Here is a 21,080-nt window from a genome sequence, read left to right as displayed (position 1 = left end):
CGTCGAATAACATGGGTACCTGGGGGAAACCCTGGGGGGTAAAGGCGGTCAGGGGCGTGATGCTGATCACATCACCCCCACTCACGACCGGATCAAGAAAGTGTGGGGCGTTACCCCTACACCCCCTATACGCCTTCATGGCATGGTGCTATGCACAGGGGAACACTTTACCTTTACCTTTATTATCTTATATCTGTGTTTGTAAATTTGTTATTTAGTGTATATTTTCTGCAACTTTTGACTAATGAGGATAAATTGATGAAGGGACAATCACACAGAACAATCATGCCCAGGGCGATATTTTTACCTGGGAACTTTGGTAGCAAGATTGAAAATAAACCACTTAACGCACCTGGCCACCGAGCCTGCCTCTTTTGCAGTCAGTCGCATTGGAGTCAGGGGTGACATTCTGAACAGGCACTTAACCTAACTTCAATGCAGTACACCGGCAGTAACTATATAATTACTATTAATCCTCATCTTTGCAATTAGCCTAAGGTGGCAGAAAAGCAAAGTAAAATAATTCAATCAATTATTGGAGTCTGAAGAAAAAAAAATTATGGGTTACATACTTTGTTCATTTAATTCCTACGTTGTTGGCGGCCGTCTGTTGTTGAGAAAACATGATCTCATTGTTGCCAGGCCTCTTTGTATGTCATATTTTACAACATATCAGTAGTTGTTACTAAACTGATTATGTATTTTCTTGAATGTAGCCAGGTGGAATAAAGGATTCCAAATAGATTGCCATTTTAATTATTTTCTGTTTCTATAATTCTAATGCCTTCTTTTGCACTGCATATATGAAGAAAAATAGTTTTTATACAAAAGTGTTTTAAAAAATAAAATCGGTATTCATTGTATGTATTTATGCACAAATATACACTGGACATAGTATGGCTGTGGGTGGGTATGAGGGAAGGTCCCAATTTTATCACTCATTTCGTATTCAGGAAAATAAACACAAAAATATTGCACCATTCTATACCAAGTTGAAGAAAGTTATATGCCAATACTTCAAGATGCTAAACATAGAATCGTTGCAAGCAGCGAGTGTGCTTAAAACTCACTCACCTCCTTCTTGTGAAAATCAACTTTCCAGCGTTGAACTTCCAATTCCCTGTTCCGGATCTCAGCTTCCAAGTTCAGTTTCTGCTGCAAGAGCAGATCCTCTTTATCTCGTAACCTATCTTCAATCTCCTGTAGATTCATTTCAAGCATTCTTTTCTGACGACTCAATTCCTGAAAAAAAAAAAATAATAATAACAACTTACACTGGTCAACAACTGAAAGCTAAAACTAATCAACTAAACATGTTGAACATAAAAACTCTTTCATAAATGTTTGAAAACAACCAGAAATCCTCAATAAAAAAAATACTTATTACCAGATCTGGTTCTAGAAAGTTTGAATTGACTTTGTGAACCTAAATCAACGACCTCTTCAAGCATTCACAAGAGTATGAAACACATACAGATGGCACGCCAAATAGGATAAAACAGGGGGAGACACAAGAAAAGTAAAACTTCTACGAATACATGAACAAGGTTGCGAAAACAGGGGCTAAAGAAGTATCAGAACCAGAGCAATCTGCAAGTATATCTTTTAAAAATTATATAATGAAGTGTGTGCCTAAAAGCTTCTCAAAGCATATCTTTACTCAGGTTTTAAATGTTTTCATTATCCCAGTTTTCTTCTAACTTTAGTAGTGGGTGCTACTGACAACTATTGAACAACATAATGATATAACTTGTTTGACTTACAAAATGCCTTGTAAAAATACACCTTCAGTATTTCATAACAAATCCCTCCCACCATTTTTGTTCTTCAATAATCTATTAGCAAATAATTACCTGAGATATCCTGTCCTTTTCAATAATCTGGCTTTCCATCAGTTGTAATCTCAGATAGGTTTGCTTCAGCTTCGCCCTTTCTTCTTCCAAGACGTTTTCAACTTCAGATTTCTCCTGAAATAGTAATTTTGTATTTTAGAAATAGTAAATAGAAAATACAGGGTAGCTACGATTTTTTTATTATGAAATTCCCTGACTTTTCCAGGTTTTCCAGACCAGAAATAAATTTTTTCCAGACATGTTTGTCGTCATGATTTTTGCTTTTGAACCTCATGTTTTTCAATTAAATATGCAGGCACGTTAATTATTATGAATATGAATATACACAGTTATTAGCTGAAAATTTACCAAGTGATTAATACAATGCTATTCAATGAAAAAATAAATAACTATTGTACTTACCCATTTTCACTAAGTCATTACAATTAAGGCTGTGTAAAAAAATCAATAAAAAAATGTGGCATATATCAAAGCTTTACAATGTAACCTGTATGCAACCTCAATTAGCCTATATCAATACAAATGAGAAACAACAGAAAATTAGGTCATGTACCTTTAGAAAATAAGCAATAAGTTTAATGATTATATTTTTTAACTTTTGAAAATAGTACATATTACGGAAATTCAGAACTTGAATGGGGCCGGTGACCAACCATACACCTAAACAAAAATATATACGCGGGCCATACTTAGGAATCAAATATCTCCATTATTCGAGTTTTCCACATGCTGGAACCAATTTTATATTAAGGAAAACATCGAAATCTGTCTTTTAAAAGGTAACAGTTCTGAATGTTTTATGATTTTTTTTTTCAAATTTTCCTAGCAGGAAGACTAATTATCATAGAATTTTGGCAATCATTGTGACACGAAATTTGAACCTTCCTTAAAATAATGAGCACTATTTGGATTCGAAAAAAGTTATTTATGTTGAAAAAAAAACTTCAAAATGACCTTACTCAATCATACAAGCTTCCCACGGACAAGGTATTCTCCGGTTGACAAGCGACAGTAAGTATCGTAAACTAGTGGGAATGAATGTAGAAATAAATCGGAACCTTAATAGAGTGCATTCAGGGTCTTTATTTTAATTCTAAGACAACCAAACCTGACATTCCTAACTTAACCACAAAAGCATATATTCACAAAATCTTAAGTAATCGCTAAAACTCTGCAGTATGTGTTAACAGACATAAATCGAAATCGAACCATGTAAAAGTTGCATTTGTAGCATGATGAAATCGTAATAAAACAAAAGGAACTTGGGCTCATTTTCACCACTTTTCAGCATAATTTCATTCTACACGCAAACAATACGTAAAATTACTATCGGCATGAAACCAACATTCGTAACCTAACAACGATGTGTGACCAGTGTACGTTTAATTCCTCTATTTCGCACCAGTTTTTAAAAAATAAATTCATTCTACATGCACAAAACACGTGCATATTCGAATAATGACGTCACTGATACTGCATAAAATCACTAATTTCTGGGGTGTAACACATCTCTGCAATGTAAAAACTACGACAATGAGCAAATGAACTAGTTGATCAGGTTGCTTCTGAACGGGTCACAAAGGAAGGACTCAAATTCACAGAACGGGTTCACGGGGGGAACGAAGTAGTGAGTCCCTTTGTTTTTACTCGGCATCCACACCCGTCCAGTGTGACGTCAACCACAGACAGTTACGTGAAATTCTGCTCTTCAAGCTTTATTGCAGATCCAAAACCGATGAACTGTCCGAACACCAACCTGCTCTGCTTCACGTATCAAAAGAGAAAGGGTTCCGAACGGGTGTGTTCTTGCAGAAAGAAAATTTCCTCACCACACACAAAGCTAAAGCAACATTTTTTCCGCAAGAAATTCTGAGGATGGCTGGTGAGTAGGTTTCGTCTTGAGTAGCTTGTTCTCTAAGGAAAAATCTCACGCCTCTCCAAATTCCGGTCTTGAACAGGTTCACAAGAACGAGTCGCAAAATGAACGGATCCAAGAGTGAATAAATAAATATAGAATTGAAATGCAAAGGAACCATAATTTTGTACGTAACAGACTAGAAGTCATAATGACGAGAGGAACAAGGTTCTGAACTGAATCTTTTGGGGGGACTGGAATCACAAGAACCGAATTTGGAAGTGGAAATGAACCGTTTGTTCATTTTGTAACTGGTTCTCCTGCAACTCCAAAATGTGCGCAAATTCCAGAAAATATCCAAAATTCCCTGACTATTCCCTGACTTTTCCCTGACCAACCAAATTCCCTGACTTTTCCCTGTTTTCCAGGTTTTCCAGTCGCGTAGCAACCCTGAAATAGGTCATAACCGATTTTATCTCAATAGGTTCTATAGTATTTGAACTTTTACAACAAAATAGCAGAACAGCAATATGTAAAGGCAAAAAAACAGTTCAACCACAATTATCAAGGGTTTGAGCAGTAGCGACTGCTGCCTATTCGCGCACTAGCACGTGCACACTGAAATAAATGTGCAATGTAATTCATTTTTATTATATTTATTCATTGAAAGCCATTTGTTCAAAACAGTAAATGTTCCCAAGCCACATCACCTTCCATTTACTTCCTTATGTTAGCTTTTCTATCTGAGTAACTGTTGTCGAATGGGCGGCATGAACACAATTGGGAAATGCACACAGCTGCACATCGAAATGGCACTGTGTTCGACGGTGGGTAGAGGAAGCAGAAATATACTTATGGCTTGGATCAAGGGTTTCAGACTCGCTTCGCACAAAAAATTGTGACATAGTAGATACGGGCATGCACTGTTCCCTCTTCGTCATGTAGTGTTGCAATCTTTCTACTCCTTGCCGTGTGACGTAGTCTAGAACAACCCGTGCATCATTGCAAATTGAGGATTTTTTTTCCCTCAGCAAGGGAAATTTTGATCTCTCTCTCCTTAAGTGGTTCTGAGCAAAGCATTGAAATACGAATGAGGGTTGGGTGGGAAAAAGGAAGGGAAGGGGAAAGGGCGTGGCATGTAGTGACGAGCATATTCAACCATGTAAGGCCACATGCGATGAGGGGAATACGTTGATAAAGGTGCTGGAAACGTTCTGACTTGTATTTGAAAGTTCAATGAAAATTGCAAATAATCAGAGTTTAATCTTGTAATTTTTTACAGAGCAGTCAATCCAATTCTTTATTCAGTTGATACAAGAATCTGTAACTTGTACTATTATGTCACTGATTTGAGATAATTTTTGAAAAGGTGCTGGCAAGAACTAGTTGCATTTCATTAGGATTTCGATGATCCTCATTAGAATGACTAAAGTGAATAAGTACATTAAAAATGGTAATTAACTTAAGTGTACGATGAAATTTTTATGTGGCACTAAACTTTGGTTTCTGATGGGACATATTTACATTGAAGAAAGATAATATACATTATTAAAACACTGCAATTACAAACCAAAGCAGTTTATCGGTATAGCGTTGCGAGTGATTTTGTCAGGTCATCGAATGCTGAATTTTCTACAGGTCTCGAAGAGACCAAACAACACATCTTCTCCCGTGATTAATTAAAAAAAACACTAGGGTATCTCGATTTTGTAATAAACCTTATTTTTTAAATTTTTATGAAGTATAACCCTGCTATCGTCTCATTATCAGGGAAAGGTGCACCATAACTTGGATTGCAAATGCGATTAGCAGAAACTGGCAGGAATAACAACACTTCTTCTGGATGCGAGGCCAAGGTGCACACCTATAGAACCAGACCACGAGCCGCTACTGGGTTTGAGACAAATAAAATTTGTTTAAAAATGCACAGTTTGTGTGTTGAGGCAAATAACTAATAGGCATAAAACTAAATTCACAGGACAAATATGGTTGAATACTCTTCTTACATAAATATGTAATAATTCCATGATGTCCTTTGCTAACAAATTCACCTCTCACCTTTGGTAAATGCTGACAGTAGGTCACCAAAATTGATAGGCAAATGAAGTATTTTTTGACAAAAGATACTCGGAGTTATTACATATTTGTGTAAAAAGAGTCAAATGTGTGTTTACAAAATTAAAAAAAGTAGTTTAGCCTGTCAAGAGATGATTGTTGGAACTTCCAAAATGCTCTGTTGTTAAGTTGATTTAAATTGATTAATTGATTTCGAGTTTTAAGTCCACTTTATGCACAGTAAGGCTAATCGGGACTGGACCTACAATTTAAAGTGGGATCCGAACCACTTGTTCTTCCACGGGGTATTGAACCCGGAACCCCTTGATTACAAGGCGACGATGCTACAATGTGCCATCAGGGGGCCTAAGTTGATTTAAATATCTCTTGGATTAGTAGTTCCTTATTGTGTGTCACTTTTCTCCTCCTTAAGCTAATCATGAAGATGGCAATGATGAAGATGAAAATGAACGATGAATAGATGAAAAACGATACGGTGGCCTTGATTTAAAGATGACAACAGAGACAACAATATCCCGAATAATTTACTCATTCAACTTGCATGACCACCAAAGCCACTAATTAATCTCGAAGATGAAGGGTGAAAAGACAAGCAGACGGAAGCGTATCCACCGCCTTCATTAAAGGTATCTTCTCAGCATTCACCTAGGGGGACCAAGGAGAACCATGAGCCCAAAATCGTTTAACAAACTAATGCAATGTCAGCCATTGCATAATTTTACTCATTCACACATACAGAATAAAATGCCCATACTAACCTTTAGTTTCTGCAGGAGTTGATCCTTCTGCACTCGCAGTGTTTCTTGCAGCACTGCAGTAGTACCTAGGAGCTCTGATATGCTTGTGTGCTGCTCCCTGAATGCTGACAATTCCATCATTAACTGGTCTTGATTCTGACCTAACCTTGACAATAAACTCTCTGATTCTGGGCTGCTTCCATGCACCTATTGGTTAACAGAAAGGCAATGAGACAGATGTAACCAAATATCATTCCATTACTGAATTACAAGGATATCACAAAAAAAAAATCAAAACAATGATTCCTAAAACATATGTATCATTGTCTGTGATAACTTTGGTTTACTCATTATTAGCACCATATATTTCTGGTGAATAAAAGATCAAGATATTGGTAGAAAACAGTGCACATTTTGGGATCAAAAGTGGTATATAAAATGGCATTTCGATGTAAAAATGGTGAATAAAATCCTAAATTTAATTTTTAAAAGTATACTTATTACAGAAAATAAACATTCTCCTTCTAATAGCAGATTTATGTAGTTATCAGAGCATTAAATTTATTTCTGTAGCAGAATTAATCAAGTTTCCGTGAATTGCATAACAGACAGGCTAATTCAGACTTCAGAAAATTTTGCGTCAGTAATTAAACTGAGGACTAAACGTGGTAAACGTTGTAAGTGCCGAAAGCGAAAGTGTTGGGAAATCTGATAGTTCCGCACATCAGCCCGTAAGAACGTGCACACTAGTGACCTCTTTACATGCCCTTTGAACTACTTAGAGGGCTACCAGCCACATTTCACGTTTACCACATTATAAAGCATGGCACATTTCACAGTTTAACGTGGAAAACAGTGTTTGAATTATTGTGGCACTTACAGCGTTTACCAATTAAATTTCATGTTATTTCAGATTTAGCATAATTTTGTGATAAAACATGCTAGAAAAATGCACCTCACACAATTCATAAACATGAAAAATGAGCATTGCAGTGTGTTACTTCACATTTCGCGTTTCCATCAAAAAGAAAAGAAAATACAGTGGAACTCTGATTTCACATTCCCGTTTCATTCTTTCCCTCATTATACATTCAATCTTCACGGTCCCAACAGAACAAAATGCTGTAAATTTTTCCCAGATATTACATTTTCCCACATTTAAGTTCTTACACCTTCAACCCCTGAAAAACGATAATCGAGGTTCCACTGTATGAGCTACGAGGAAGAACATGTTTACTTACTTTGTGTATTAAATGTGGTTTATATATACTGAAACCATTTATTCACCATAAATATGTTCATTTTTTTACATTGCTTTTCTGACACATGTGGCAAATTGCAACAATGACGGTGAGTGAAAATATGATGAAGGGACAATTCACAAAGGACACCCATACACAGGCTAGAATTAGAACTATAAATATGTGGCCCTAGCAACAAATTATGCTTTAGAAAAAGAAATTGTGTTTAGAAAAGATGGTATTTCATGCTGCATGCCACTGACATATTGAAACTAGGATATCACAACACACCTTGTTTTGACATGCCTAACTTTCGTACCAACCCTGGTCCTTCCTCGGGAAATTGAGAAAAGAGGAAGTTGTGGAAGGGTTAAGACATGGTTAAAATAGATCACATTTTAATCCATAATTATCTGTAATATATCTCCCTATATTAGGGTCAATAGTGACCAAGGACTAATTAATCTGGCACATTTATTACGTGTAGTGGAACCTCGATTTTACACTTTTCAGGGGACCAAGATAAATCAACTTAAAATGCAGGAAAATGTAAAATTCGAGAAAATGTTTATGTTATTTTGCATTGTTGGGACTATGATAAATGCATGCATAATATGGGTAAATGTACAACCGAGGAACGGAAAATCGGGGTTCCACTGTTGCAATTTTTTTTTCTCTGAAGCAAACATAACATTCATTTATGAAGAAACAAATACACAATTTATTCCATTTTACTCCATCAAGCTGATCAGTACATTTCACTTTACTTTCTCTTGTATATACGCATTGCTTGCATTGTAGAATTATTTTCTTGTAGTTTACGGTTATTACAAGCATAAGAAAACAGTTTTTCGTTGTGACGTTTCAGGAGAACACACTCTCCCTTCACCAGACATTAATTTTTAATTTAACTAAAGATACAGTTATAACAATAGTTAGCAATTTTTTAAACAAAAATAATCCGTTCTATAATGGATGTTGTCAATGTTATAACTGTATCTTTAGTCAAAATAAAAATAAATGTCTGATGAAGGGGGTGTGTGTTCTCCAGAAACGTCACAACGAAAAACTGTTTTCTTATGCTTGTAATAACCGTAAACTACAAGAAAATGTTAACGAGCAACATGGAGTGACATGAAAGACTGGCACCTCCAGTCTATAGAAAATGCATTGATTGATGCATAACAGACCGAGGCTACACAATGTGCGCTGTTGAGAAAATGGCCCAGATTGAGAGAGAAGTGACACTTGTCGATTCAGTCTGAAAAGTCCTTACATTGCTGCCTTCTGATATTTTTTTATGATTTTAACCTTGGTAGGCACAATAATAAAATAAGATAGATTCCACCATTCTTTTTATACATGCAGAAAAAATACGCGATATGGAAATTTTACTGGTAGTAATCAAGGAGAAAGTGAAATTTTTTTTTTATTAAGAAAATAATAAAAAAAAAATTTCACTTTCTCCTTGATTACTACCAGTAAAATTTCCATATCGCGTATTTTTTCTGCATGTATAAAAAGAATGGTGGAATCTATCTTATTTTATTATTGTGCCTACCAAGGTTAAAATCATAAAAAAATATCAGAAGGCAGCAATGTAAGGACTTTTCAGACTGAATCGACAAGTGTCACTTCTCTCTCAATCTGGGCCATTTTCTCAACAGCGCACATTGTGTAGCCTCGGTCTGTTATGCATCAATCAATGCATTTTCTATAGACTGGAGGTGCCAGTCTTTCATGTCACTCCATGTTGCTCATTAATTTGGTCTGAAAGCTCCCCAAAAGATGGCACCTCCTGCATGCCTTTTGATATCCTTCCATTATAACTTCTCTTACTAAATTAAAGTCCGTGGTCCAACAGCCCTTGAAGGGGCCAGGGCCTACCAGAGCAGTTTTTCATTAGGTGACACATGGTCAGCGTATCGGATCCCATTGCCACTATTTTCTGGTTTTCGTGACTGGAGCCCGCTACTTCTTGAAGTAGCTTCCCAATTGTCCTCACAACGCTGGGCCAACGCCGAAATTTTGGGGGCACTAACTGGGAATCGAACGCGGGACCTGTTGCACCAAAGACGATAATGCTAACACTTGGCTACGCGGGAGCCCCTATAACTTCTTACACGTGAATGATACCTCCCCATCCAAAAGGAAAAAAAAATGCCTCTATAATTACTACGTACCATAATTTCCTCTATAATTTCTTGCTGCTCCCTGATTTTCTGCACCAGTGCTTCTTTCTCGGCCACCAGCTCACTGTTGCTCTTCAAAATCACCTCCAGCTTTTGTTGAAACTGAAGCATATGTTCGTGCTGTACACCTCTTTCCCTTTCCTGCAGTTCGATCATGAATTTCTCGCTTCGATTTTTTTCCTGCTCCAATGCTTTCTTCAACAGGCTAACTTCCTGCACCATATTGTCGACAACTTCCTGAACTTCTTGCGGAACAATAGTGCTCTCATTCAGACTAATGTTGGACAGACTCAATCTCTTCTCCAGCTGATCTTCATGTAATTTTGAGAGAGCAAGGTCCCGCTTTGCTTTCGCTAATTCTTCCGTGCTTTCCTCGTTTTGTCGCCACAACTCTTCCAGCTGTTCTCGAATTCTCACCAGCTCCTCTTGCGAACAGGAATATCTGTTTTCAAAGTTATCGCATAGTTCTTTTGAGTGTTGCAATTTACGTTCCAGGTTTTGATTGCTATGTTCGAGTGATTTTATCTGCTCTTTCGCGACGATAAGTTCTTTGGCTTTGGTACACAAATCTAGAATAAGTTCTTCTAAATTATCAGTCTTAATGTCTAGCGTACTACATAATTGCTTTTGCAGAGTTTCCTGTTGCTCTTGTGCTTTCATTCGTTCATTTGTCAGTTCCGCTTTGAGATCCTCGACAGCCAAAAGCAGCATGTCATTCTCCTTATTCAAATTATTCAGCTCAACTCGTAAATCTATATTTTGTTTCTCCAGTTCACTGGATTTTTGCAGAGATTCACTAAGTTCATGGCATTTCTTCTGCAAAGATTTACAAATCTGCTCGGTTTTTAGTTTCTCATCATGTAGAGTCACTGTTGAAACTTCATGCTCTTGAAGCTTTGCACTAAGCACTCCAACTTCGCTTTCCAAGTCACTTTTCTCTCTCTCAATGATCTCGCAGCGTTCCATTAAAGTGAATATACCAGCTACCCCTGAAGATGGTGATGCTCTGTAATCTATTCTTCGGCGTTTCAGCGAATAAAGGCCACGTTCTATCACATCTATCTCGTCTTCAAAGTCTATCGAAACATCATCCACATTGACCGAGGATGACGTTTCGTCATATTTAGGAGTGCTTTCAGGTTGTTTGTGAGCATCAGCACGTTTACTTGACCGACAACTGTCATCTGTGCTGCTGGACGAACTGGGTCTGTCCTTTGTTGCAGAGACTTTATTGTTCGTCAATTCTTGCTTCAAGCTCTGGACTTGCGAATATAGATGTTCAATTTCAACATCCATGTCCTTTTTCTCTGAAACAAACTCCTTCTTCTCAGTTTCTAGAAGATCACAGTGAGATTTGAGTTCGGCGTATTTTGCCGAAGCATCGTTGCTCTGCAATTTGGCCTGCTCGAGTTCTTCCTTTGCTCGTAACAGCTGCGATTTGAGTTCAGCGTTTGAGCTTTGCAACTCCCCTATCACAGATTCACTGGACTTTGAACTATCAAGTTCCGCTCGCAACTCTCTGATCTGTTTCTGCAGTTGCTGCTCCACTTCCTCCTTCCCTGCGAACAAGCTCTGGTACTTCAAGAACTGTACACTAACTTCCTGCAGGTCGTTTCTGCACTTTTCCATTTCACTTTCCTTCGTCTTCAAGGCATCCGAAAGTGAGTGTATTTCGCTGCTCAAGTTTATATTTATCTTCGTTAAGTGTTTAACTTCTTCGTGAAGGTCACTTACTTCAGACTTGTGTTTCGCACCGGACGATTCAAACTGTTCTTGCAAATCTATCATAGCATTCATTTTCACTTTGTACTGGGCAATTGCATCCTCATAGGACTTTTGACTAGAAACCATTGCTTCTCTGTGCTGCTGGTTAATTTCCTCCTTTTCAAGATCAGCCTGATACCTGTAAGGATTATATGAAATTATTAATGAGGAAGGTTATTAGTTAACTACTACACATTCAAAATATACGAGGGCCGTACCGAAAGTAATGCAAAAGTGGTCATAACCTCTTTATTAACTGATGTAGATCGTTCAAATTCCACATGTAGTTGGAGTGACTCTTCCTCTGTACAGGTGTTTCAGAATCTTTATCTTCCTTGCAGGTGAATAATGGATTCCAAGCAGAAGCAAAGTGCTGTCAACGAGTTCTTGACGAAGGAGGGGTGCAGGTGCAGGCTGTCTGACATCCACAGAAGGCTGCAGAATGAGTACCGAGATGACACCATTAACAAGAGCAATGTGCACAGGTGGATGAAGAAGTTTACAGAACGGGAAACCAGCATTGAAGACAAACCACGCAGTGAGAGACCATCAAGTGTGACAATTGACACAAATCGTCAGCATGGACAGACATGTCACAATCCGTGGTATCTTGGAACGTGGCCATACCACCAACAGCAAGCAGTACAATGAGACACTCCATAAGCTTAGAGAAGCCTTTAGGAGGAAGAGACCGCACAAGAATCTGAAAGCAACCCACATTCAGCATGACAATGTGTGACCACACACCTCTTTGGCAACAAATCAGGTGATCGGCAAATTGGGCTGGTCCGTGGTCCCCCATCCACCATACAGCCCAGATCTGGCACCCTCGGACTTCTACTTGTTTGGTCCAATGGAGGACAGTCTTCGGGGACAACGATTTGATGACACAAACAAGGTGAAAATGGCTGTGAAGAAGTGGATACAACAGTGCACACCGGACTTTTTTCAAAGAGCATTCGAGAGTTGGGTTCAACGATGGTGCAAATGCATCACTTTAAATGGAGACTATGTTGAGTAGCTGGTTTGTATAGAGGAAGAGTCACTCCAACTACATGTGCAATTTGAATGATCTACATCAGTTAATAAAGAGGTTATGACCACTTTTGCATTACTTTCGATATGACCCTCGTACTAAGACTGAGCCAATACCAAAGCTAGCGAATGGGTATTGGCCAATACTCCAGCATTTTGCCCAATCACATGGTAGGTAACAATACCATGTGACACTTTCATGGAGTCCAATTATCCAGGAAGTTATTTTCATTGATATATTGTGAAATAACTATCTTGTGATTACATAACAGATATTTTTTTTATATTCTGATGTAATTTTGAATACTTTAAAGCAAAACTCTTGTAAATTAATGCTTATATTTGGAATGGAATTCTCACCCACTAATTGATCAATATTTAGAATAACTTTTACTGTTATAATTTTGAAGCACCGGAATCGACAAAGCCCTAAAATATACAAATTGAAATTAAACAATATTTTACACAAAAAATACAATTTCATTCTCATATTAAAACCATTTTGGTAGTGACTTTTTCTTACTTATCCTAAACAACAAGAAGATTAAATAATTTTCAAACACTGGATATCATATGGTCCTGTACATGATTGTGAATAAAATATGTTTCAATGTAAACAATAGTGTAAATAGGAAGTGAAAGGGTTAAATTCACGACATTATGATTTTCAACATTTTTAAGGCAATAGTTGATGCCTTTCAATATTATATTTTAAATTAATGATGATTACAACCAATCCCTGTACAGTAAAGAGTCTTTAACTTTATATTTGGGCATCATCAGGTAATATTGCACAATTATGTATTGCTCACAATACAGATTTATACTTTTGACATGTCACAAGACAGTGTAGCACACTCAGACAAGAAGTTTGAATGTATGAACCTTTAAACCAATAACTTTCCTCATTATTTTTTATTTGTACCTGGTTTTATGTGGGTCAAAATAATAAGTTCAAACATTATTATACAGGGCTATTCTAAATGATCTTCCTGATTTCAAAGTTTAATACATCACGTTTATTTAGTCACAATGACATGCAAATTATTTGAAATGAAAGAAAAACGCAAAAAGTTTTAGTGTCTGGCAAAGCTGATGTTTAGTTACGCATTCTGCCGCTAGGGTGACAGTAAATCAAGATGGCTGGAAACGAAGACATGAGAGCATTTTGTGTCCTGGAATTTCATGTACAACAGTCATTTATTTGTGTCCAACGAAGTTTTAAGACGAAGTTTTAAGACGAAGTTCGGGTTAGATCCACCAAGCGGGGACTCAATTCGGAAGTGGTATAGACAATTTAAAGAAAGTGGGTGTATCTGCAAGAGGAAATCAACAGGCCGGCCAGGAGTTAGTGATGAAACAGTTGATCGAGTGCGTGTGACTTTCGTCAGAAGCCCCAACAAATCAACGGTTCGTGCAAGCAGAGAATTGAACTTGAAGCAGACAACAGTGTGGCACCAGGATGTCAGGAGGGAACTCAACAGAAGGTTACCAAATCAATGGATAGAACGAACTAGTCGTGAGGATCAGGTTCTGCTGCCTTGGCCCCCCCTTCGCCAGATATCACCCCGTGTGACTTTTTTTTTTTTGTGGGGTTATGTTAAAAACCAAGTGTATGAGCCTCCCCTACCTAACAACTTACCTGAAATTCGAGTACGCATCCAAGAAGCAGTTGCGTCCATTGACTCAGAGATGTTGGGAAGAGTGTGGCAAGAATGTGACTATCGGCTTGATGTGTGCCGAATTACAAAAGGCACTCATATATTGAGCACCTTTGACGTGGAACATAACACGTATGTATGTAAATAAAACATTTTGAGTTTTTCTTTCATTTAAAATAATTTGCATGTCATTGTGACTAAATAAACGTGAGATATTAAACTTTGAAATTGGGAAAATCATTTAGAATAGCCCTGTATTAAAGTAACTTAACATAAAAATATTATAATGCTATTGGCAATGAATTGTAACCAAATTTTTACCAATTCTGAGTACAGGAAAACCTCGTTAATACGAAGTTCAAGGGACCAAAAAATGTCAACTTCGTATTAAACGACTTCGAGTTATCCAAACTTTTCAAGATGGCGCCTGTTTTCAGGTGTAAATAAAGTAGAGTATAAATTAGCCCCACAAAGGATATTTTATACTTGGTGGTAGCTCAGAAAATAAGCTTTATATGTACTATATAATAATAATGTACGTTTTAAAGGAAGTGTAAAAAATGTTACATAAAATGAGAACACTGAGCTTAATGCGGACACAAAGATTACAAGGAGTCGGTTAACACCATTTATCCTGCCTTGTTATACAACCGGTTATGCACGGGATGAATGTTGTGGCAAAAAGTCTTATAAAAAACGGTATTTTCTTTTAATTGTGCAAAGTTGTTGCTCTTCCACGAAATTCTTACAATTTTAGTTCATAAGAAACCAGTTTGCACGGAGACCTATGGAAAAGAAAACAATCTCGTTTATTGCAAGAAGTGAATCTTGACAGTAGTCACACGCGAGCAAGAGACGGGAGATAATCGGACAGAATGAATATTGGATTTTATGTACTAGAACATTGTCCATTACAGGATTAACTGGTAAGAGAAGATTCTCTTGGGAGAGAACGCAACCTTTCCCTGGCACAAAACAAAAAAATCGGGCCTGTAAATTTCATTCTGGTTCGGCTGTCTAAAACACATCGTAAAAAAAGTCACGTATTCTTTCCTTCAGTTAACTTCATATTTGCCCCCCCCCTCCCCTTTTTCAGGGAGCAGTCCAAACTCTTCCTCAACTTGCATTGTAATCAACTCTGAAAAAGTAAACACACAACTTGCGATGTTTGCACCCAATGTGTATCCTAGGACACATTAAACAGTGCCGCACTCGATAATCACTCTGGTTTGGATCCCACTTTAAACTGTATATTTAGTCCCGCTTAGTTCAGCAGTATAAAATGAACTAAAAACAAGTTTTACGAAACTTGCGCATTTTCAGATTAATCGACAATTTATTGTAGGTTTCAGGAGTATTCTGGAGGTTAAACACTCGCTCCGCCAAAACTTTTCCTCTCGTATTCCTACATTGAGCGTTTTTTTTTTTTTTTTGTTTTTTTTTCCTGAAGAAAAGCCGGGATTATATGGTCTTGCGAGATTCAAAACAATGAAGCATTTAGCTTATTCCTTCCCACTGGATGAGTCATTGCAGTTATCAGCAAGCCAGAGGTTTCCAGACGCTAGACTAAACACTGGCGCCAGCTGCAGAGTAAACACAATGAGACCGGCCGGAAGTTCGAGCAGCAGGTAGCAGAAGGGAAATCATCGGCATTTTAAAGATAACGCAGTTGTCGAAGACCGAACTTTTATCAGCAGTGTGAAAAATCACATTAACATGCACACCAGTGGCGGATAATGAGCTGTTCTAGGAGAAGGAGGGGGGTCACTTTTCTTTTACTTATCATGCGGTTCTTGTTCATTTTAAAAAGACGCCAAAGGAGCCGGTGTGCGCACACGAGCAAGAATATCGTGGCCGAAACAATTAGCAACGGACCCCCCCCCCCCCCCCCCCGTTTGCTGATAGATAAAGGGGAGAAGTCACGCAGACAACAAAACACTGTTTTGGCAAATTTTATGACCGGCACAGTTGGGAAACGTATGAAGCGGGGAAACTGGAGTTGCAAAATACGTAAGATCGATGTCAACTTTTGCGGGAAACCTAGATGACAACGCATTAAGCGGGTTGACGATCTTTGGTTGGCCTATGCGGCTTTGATTATCTGTAACAGTTTCCCTTTTTTTATGAGGTTCTACAGGGCACAAAGAACACGCTTTTAATTAAAGTGGTTACCGGAAGTTGTCTGCTACCAAGCCAAAAGTTGCTCGCTCACGGGAAATTGCTGTATCTCGAGCTCGGAGCTAGACAGATTGGTGAGACTTCCAGGCGCCACGCGTCTTGTATTTTGGAACATTCGTGAGATCTTATCTCGCATTTCTCATCTGGCACTGGTGAATATTTCCAAGGTGGCGCATTCAGCGGGGAAAGAGTTTGACCTCCCATGCACATTGACAAAGAATGTCAATGTCCAGCGGGCATTTCGGGCTGCTTCCCTCGAGTTGTCAGCAGTTCTTACGACAAGGAAACATGTCAAGGTCAAGTTAAAATAACGTCCAAGCTCTTTCCACATTCGATCTTCTCTTGTCGACTTACGCAGGTGTCTACTTCGAATTAAGCGAAACCAGTTTTGCGGAAGGGTCTTGTAAACAACTTCGTATTAAAAATTATCCGTATTTCGATTTATCCGTACTGAAATACATTATAAATCCTATCTTATCGGCTGGGGAATGGGAAGAACTTCGGATTAAAGGGTACTTCGTATTAACCAATATCGTATTAACGAGGTTTTCCTGTATTTTTAAAGTTTCACTGTATCTCTTGAGTAAATGACATTCATTCCAAAATTTCATCTAAGAAATTGGGACTTGAACATGTATAAAAATTTAATAATATACATTATTAATATTACTTGAAATTTTAATCAGCACCAATAACCAATATTCTACCAGTCTAACATTATTGAAAATGTTCCATGAAAGAGCCTGAACAGCTCAATCACCCCCTGGATGTAAACAACCAGACAGCTGTATTAGGTTTTGCCTTTAAGAGAAAAAAAAATTGGAGACAGTCGGGACAGAGATAATTATGTCCGTAAACACTGGCCACTACGACAGACATGAAGAATATATCAAGAGATCCAATTGACAAGCCCCAAAATGTGGGATGTGGCAACGAGGAAGAAGCTTAACGCGATTAAGCCCACCATAGGTGCATGGCGTTCCTCCCTTTCTCTCTAGTCAAGAAGAAGTTCTTATTCCACTGTGTATTGGACACAGCCGTCTAACCCATGGTCACTTGCTGCAAGCGTTGGACCGTCAAACCAAAAATGTTAATACAATCAATCACTCAGAATGTCTCTCTGCCCCATTACACATCAAGCTTGGTTTGATGAAAATCTTCATCAAAGCACTAGGCCGAGAAGGCCAAGCTTTCAGGTACCTCTGGACGAAATTCGCATGCTTAAGTGAGGCAAAGGTTATGGAAGGTGTGTTTATTAACACGCAAATCAGAACTGTTCTTCATGATGGTGTGTTTGTTTCTACACTTTCTGACCCAACAAAGCAGCATGGCAGGAATTCAAGTTTGTGTGCTCTATTTCCTGGGTAATGTGAAAGCAGAAAATTATGAAGCCATTGTTCGTGACATGGTGCACTGATTTTATGTCATGGGGTGCCACATGGTACTCAAATTACACTTTCTGGATTCACCTGGGAGGAGTCAGTGACGACATGAGGAAAAATTCCACCAGGACATTGCTGTGTTTGAAAAGCCGTTGGAACGGCAGTATGCTTGCTGACTATTGTTGGTCTTCCATCAGGGAGACCCCTACAGATATGTACAAGGTATAAATGATCCACAACATCATGTTTGTAGGTATTGTTACTGTGTTTTCTTACTGTACAGTGTATTGTAATATGCCTTTCACACATACTTGTAGCAATGAATAAGGTGGCTGTGCAATGAAAATGATGGCGTGATAGAAGCATACAGTTTTCACACTTCAATTCTGTATCCTTTGCTTAGTCCAAAACACATGATTTCATCTAAAGGACAGAAAATGTCTTCAAATTTATTGTGCAGTGTAATAGTACATACTGTAATATTTTTTCAAGCTACAGTGAGTGACCATCTGCTTTGGAGGAATCTTCTCTGATTGGATAAGCAATACTTTTCTTCTGAAACCAAGGTCAGTATATTCATCATCATCCTTCGCCATTTCCTGCATCTGGCTGGGTCCGCATAGAAGTCAAACCTCTCCATTTTTTTCCTGGTCTTCCACCACTCGTCTCTTTCCTCGGTGTTCCAATTTTGTACTCTTCTCCTAACACTCTCCGCTATCTGCTCTTTCCACAGACATCTTGGTCTCACCCTTGGCCTCATTCCCACTCCTTGTGCACGGTAAGCTCTTACTGGTAGTCTTTCTGCATCCATCCTCTTCATGTGTCCAAACCATCTCATCGTGCCTGATCTATCCTGTCCTGAAGCTTCACCACATCCACTGTCTGTTGGATCTTCTCATTCCTTATTCTATCCCTTGTAGTAATATATTATGATATTAAAAAATTTCTTACATCACGTGCCGGCAACATTAAAAACAACACACAAACAGCATGATACGAAACACTTTTTAAAAGTTTGTTCAAGTATTCAACTCAATCTTGAAGTCATCATCAGGGCTGGTTGAAGTTGGCGAAGAAAACAGTCTCTCGACCAGCCCTGATGACGACTTCAAGATGGAGTCGAAAGCTCGGACAAACTTTTAAAAAGTGTTTCATACCATGCTGTTTGTGGGTTTTGTGTTGTGTATAACAAGTCAGTAATTAATTTATTGTCATTAGCATGGACTAATTATAATTAAGCAGACTAATAATAAAGTTATAACAAAATTAGAATTTACTTGTTCAATGATTTGAAATCAGAAGGCCAAAGCTGGGGGTAATTCAACCCAAAATCATACAGAAAAAAAATTTTAAAAAAATGTCAGGTGCATAATTAGCATGGACACAACTAGTCATTATCATAGAGCATGAAATTTTCAATAATTAAATAAAATGTTATTAGGGAAAATTCAGTTCTGCTGCCTGCCTATATGGTAGGGATGGGACTGATTAACCGGTACTCTATCGGTATCAGCCGATATAGGCATATCAGTGTATCAGTTTATTGGTAATATTACAGATTATTTTACCGATCCAATATCTCAATAAATATCTTATAATTTAGTGCAAAATTCTGCCATTTTGTTGTAATTTTTATGGACAATCTCTATGCCCTACTTTCTAGAAAGTAATTGTCTAAATATTAAATTTCTTTTGCACTGCAGTCACCTAGAAACACACATTTGTTAAGGAGATCAAGGAACATTTCATGTTCTTCAAGTACCATATCTAATTTTATATTGGATCGGTAGAATATTGGTTATCGGTATTGGAAATTTTGTATCGGTATCGGCCAAAATTTCATATCGGCCGATCCCTACTATATAGTATCAAAATATTACACATGCAGTATCAAGAAGAGAGAAAAAAGTAACTCATCGTTCTTCAGTTTTCTTTGTTTTTACGTCAAGTGTCCCTTAATTTTTAGAATCACCCTTTTTCTCTCTCCTGTAAATTTGATAAAATTGTGCTCTTGTCCACTTTATAAATAAAAACAAGTGCAGGTAAGTAATACACAGTTTAAACTTGAATCACATAAGACTTATCATACCTATATTCTTTCTTGATTTGCACCAGCTGCAAACCAAAATTTTCTTCTAACTCAGCTCTCAGTTTTCTTAAATCACCTTCATGTTGTGTTTTTATATGTATGTTGTTACTCTCTGCTGCTGCTGCCCTCTGGTGAAGCTCCTCTACGTTTTTCATTAGTTTCTGCACCTACATAAAATGTAAAAACACAAACCTGTATATTTATATTTCATTTTCACATAAAATACACAGCAACAAGCTTTGTCAAGAATGTCAACAATTTAGTATAATTATACAGGGTGTCCCACTCGTAAGGACCCCTGGAAAAAGTGTTATAAAAATCTTAATAAAAGAGGAAATGAAACCAAATTTGTACATGACATACCTTGATGGTTGAGAAACGAAGGTACATTACAAGAAGTGCTGGAAGTGACCTCCCCCCCACCTGTATATACAGTTCAACACAGCGCTGCATGTTCGTGAATGTTGCTGCCAGAGTAATCGGCGTGACTGCCTGGATTTCACGGCGGATGTTCTCACGTAACTCGTCAATGTTTGTTCTTGTAAGGTGACCCCACAGAAAAAAGTCAGGGGGGTCAAGTCCGGTGACCTTAGGGGCCATAATCCTTTCGAAATCTCTCTGTCAGGGAAAAATGATTCCACCGCAGCCATACTCGCATCAGACGTGTGGCATGTTGTCCCATCTTGCTGGTACCAGCCAAGTGTCAGTTCCTCGTCATCCGACTGGTTCACAAATTCATGAAACAATACCTGGTACACATCACTGTTGACAGTAGTGTCAAAAAAAATTGGACCGATGATGCGCCGCTGTGATAATGCACAGAACATGCCCACCTTCTGTGAATAAAGGGGTTCCTCAACGATTCAACGATTGCATGCTGGTTGTCACTACTCCATAAACGTGTGTTTTGTGAGTTCACGTATCCTGACAAGTGGAACCACGCTTCATCACTGTACCACGTGTACGAGTTACGTGAGAACATTCACGAACATGCAGCGCCATGTTGAACTGTGTATA

At 38.1% G+C, this 21,080-nt stretch overlaps 1 protein-coding gene across 8 annotated transcripts in view; it reads right to left on the bottom strand.

The window, feature by feature from the left end:
* LOC145996040 (uncharacterized) overlaps positions 1-21,080 on the bottom strand; it is a 577,368-nt gene that overhangs the window by 540,612 nt on the left and 15,676 nt on the right. For all 8 annotated transcript variants that reach the window (XM_083132243.1, XM_083132249.1, XM_083132247.1 and 5 more), the window contains exons 7-11: positions 20,064-20,230; positions 9,946-11,857; positions 6,543-6,728; positions 1,854-1,967; positions 1,075-1,242 (exon numbers count right to left, since the gene is read on the bottom strand). In XM_083132243.1, coding sequence (XP_082988369.1) covers positions 1,075-1,242; positions 1,854-1,967; positions 6,543-6,728; positions 9,946-11,857; positions 20,064-20,230 — 2,547 coding nt within the window. The remainder of the gene's footprint in view (positions 1-1,074; positions 1,243-1,853; positions 1,968-6,542; positions 6,729-9,945; positions 11,858-20,063; positions 20,231-21,080) is intronic.

This window comes from Lepisma saccharinum, chromosome 12 (genome assembly GCF_977018435.1).
Source record: "Lepisma saccharinum chromosome 12, izLepSacc3.1, whole genome shotgun sequence".
Lineage (NCBI taxonomy): Eukaryota > Metazoa > Arthropoda > Insecta > Zygentoma > Lepismatidae > Lepisma > Lepisma saccharinum.
This window is presented reverse-complemented; position numbering and strand designations above follow the sequence as displayed.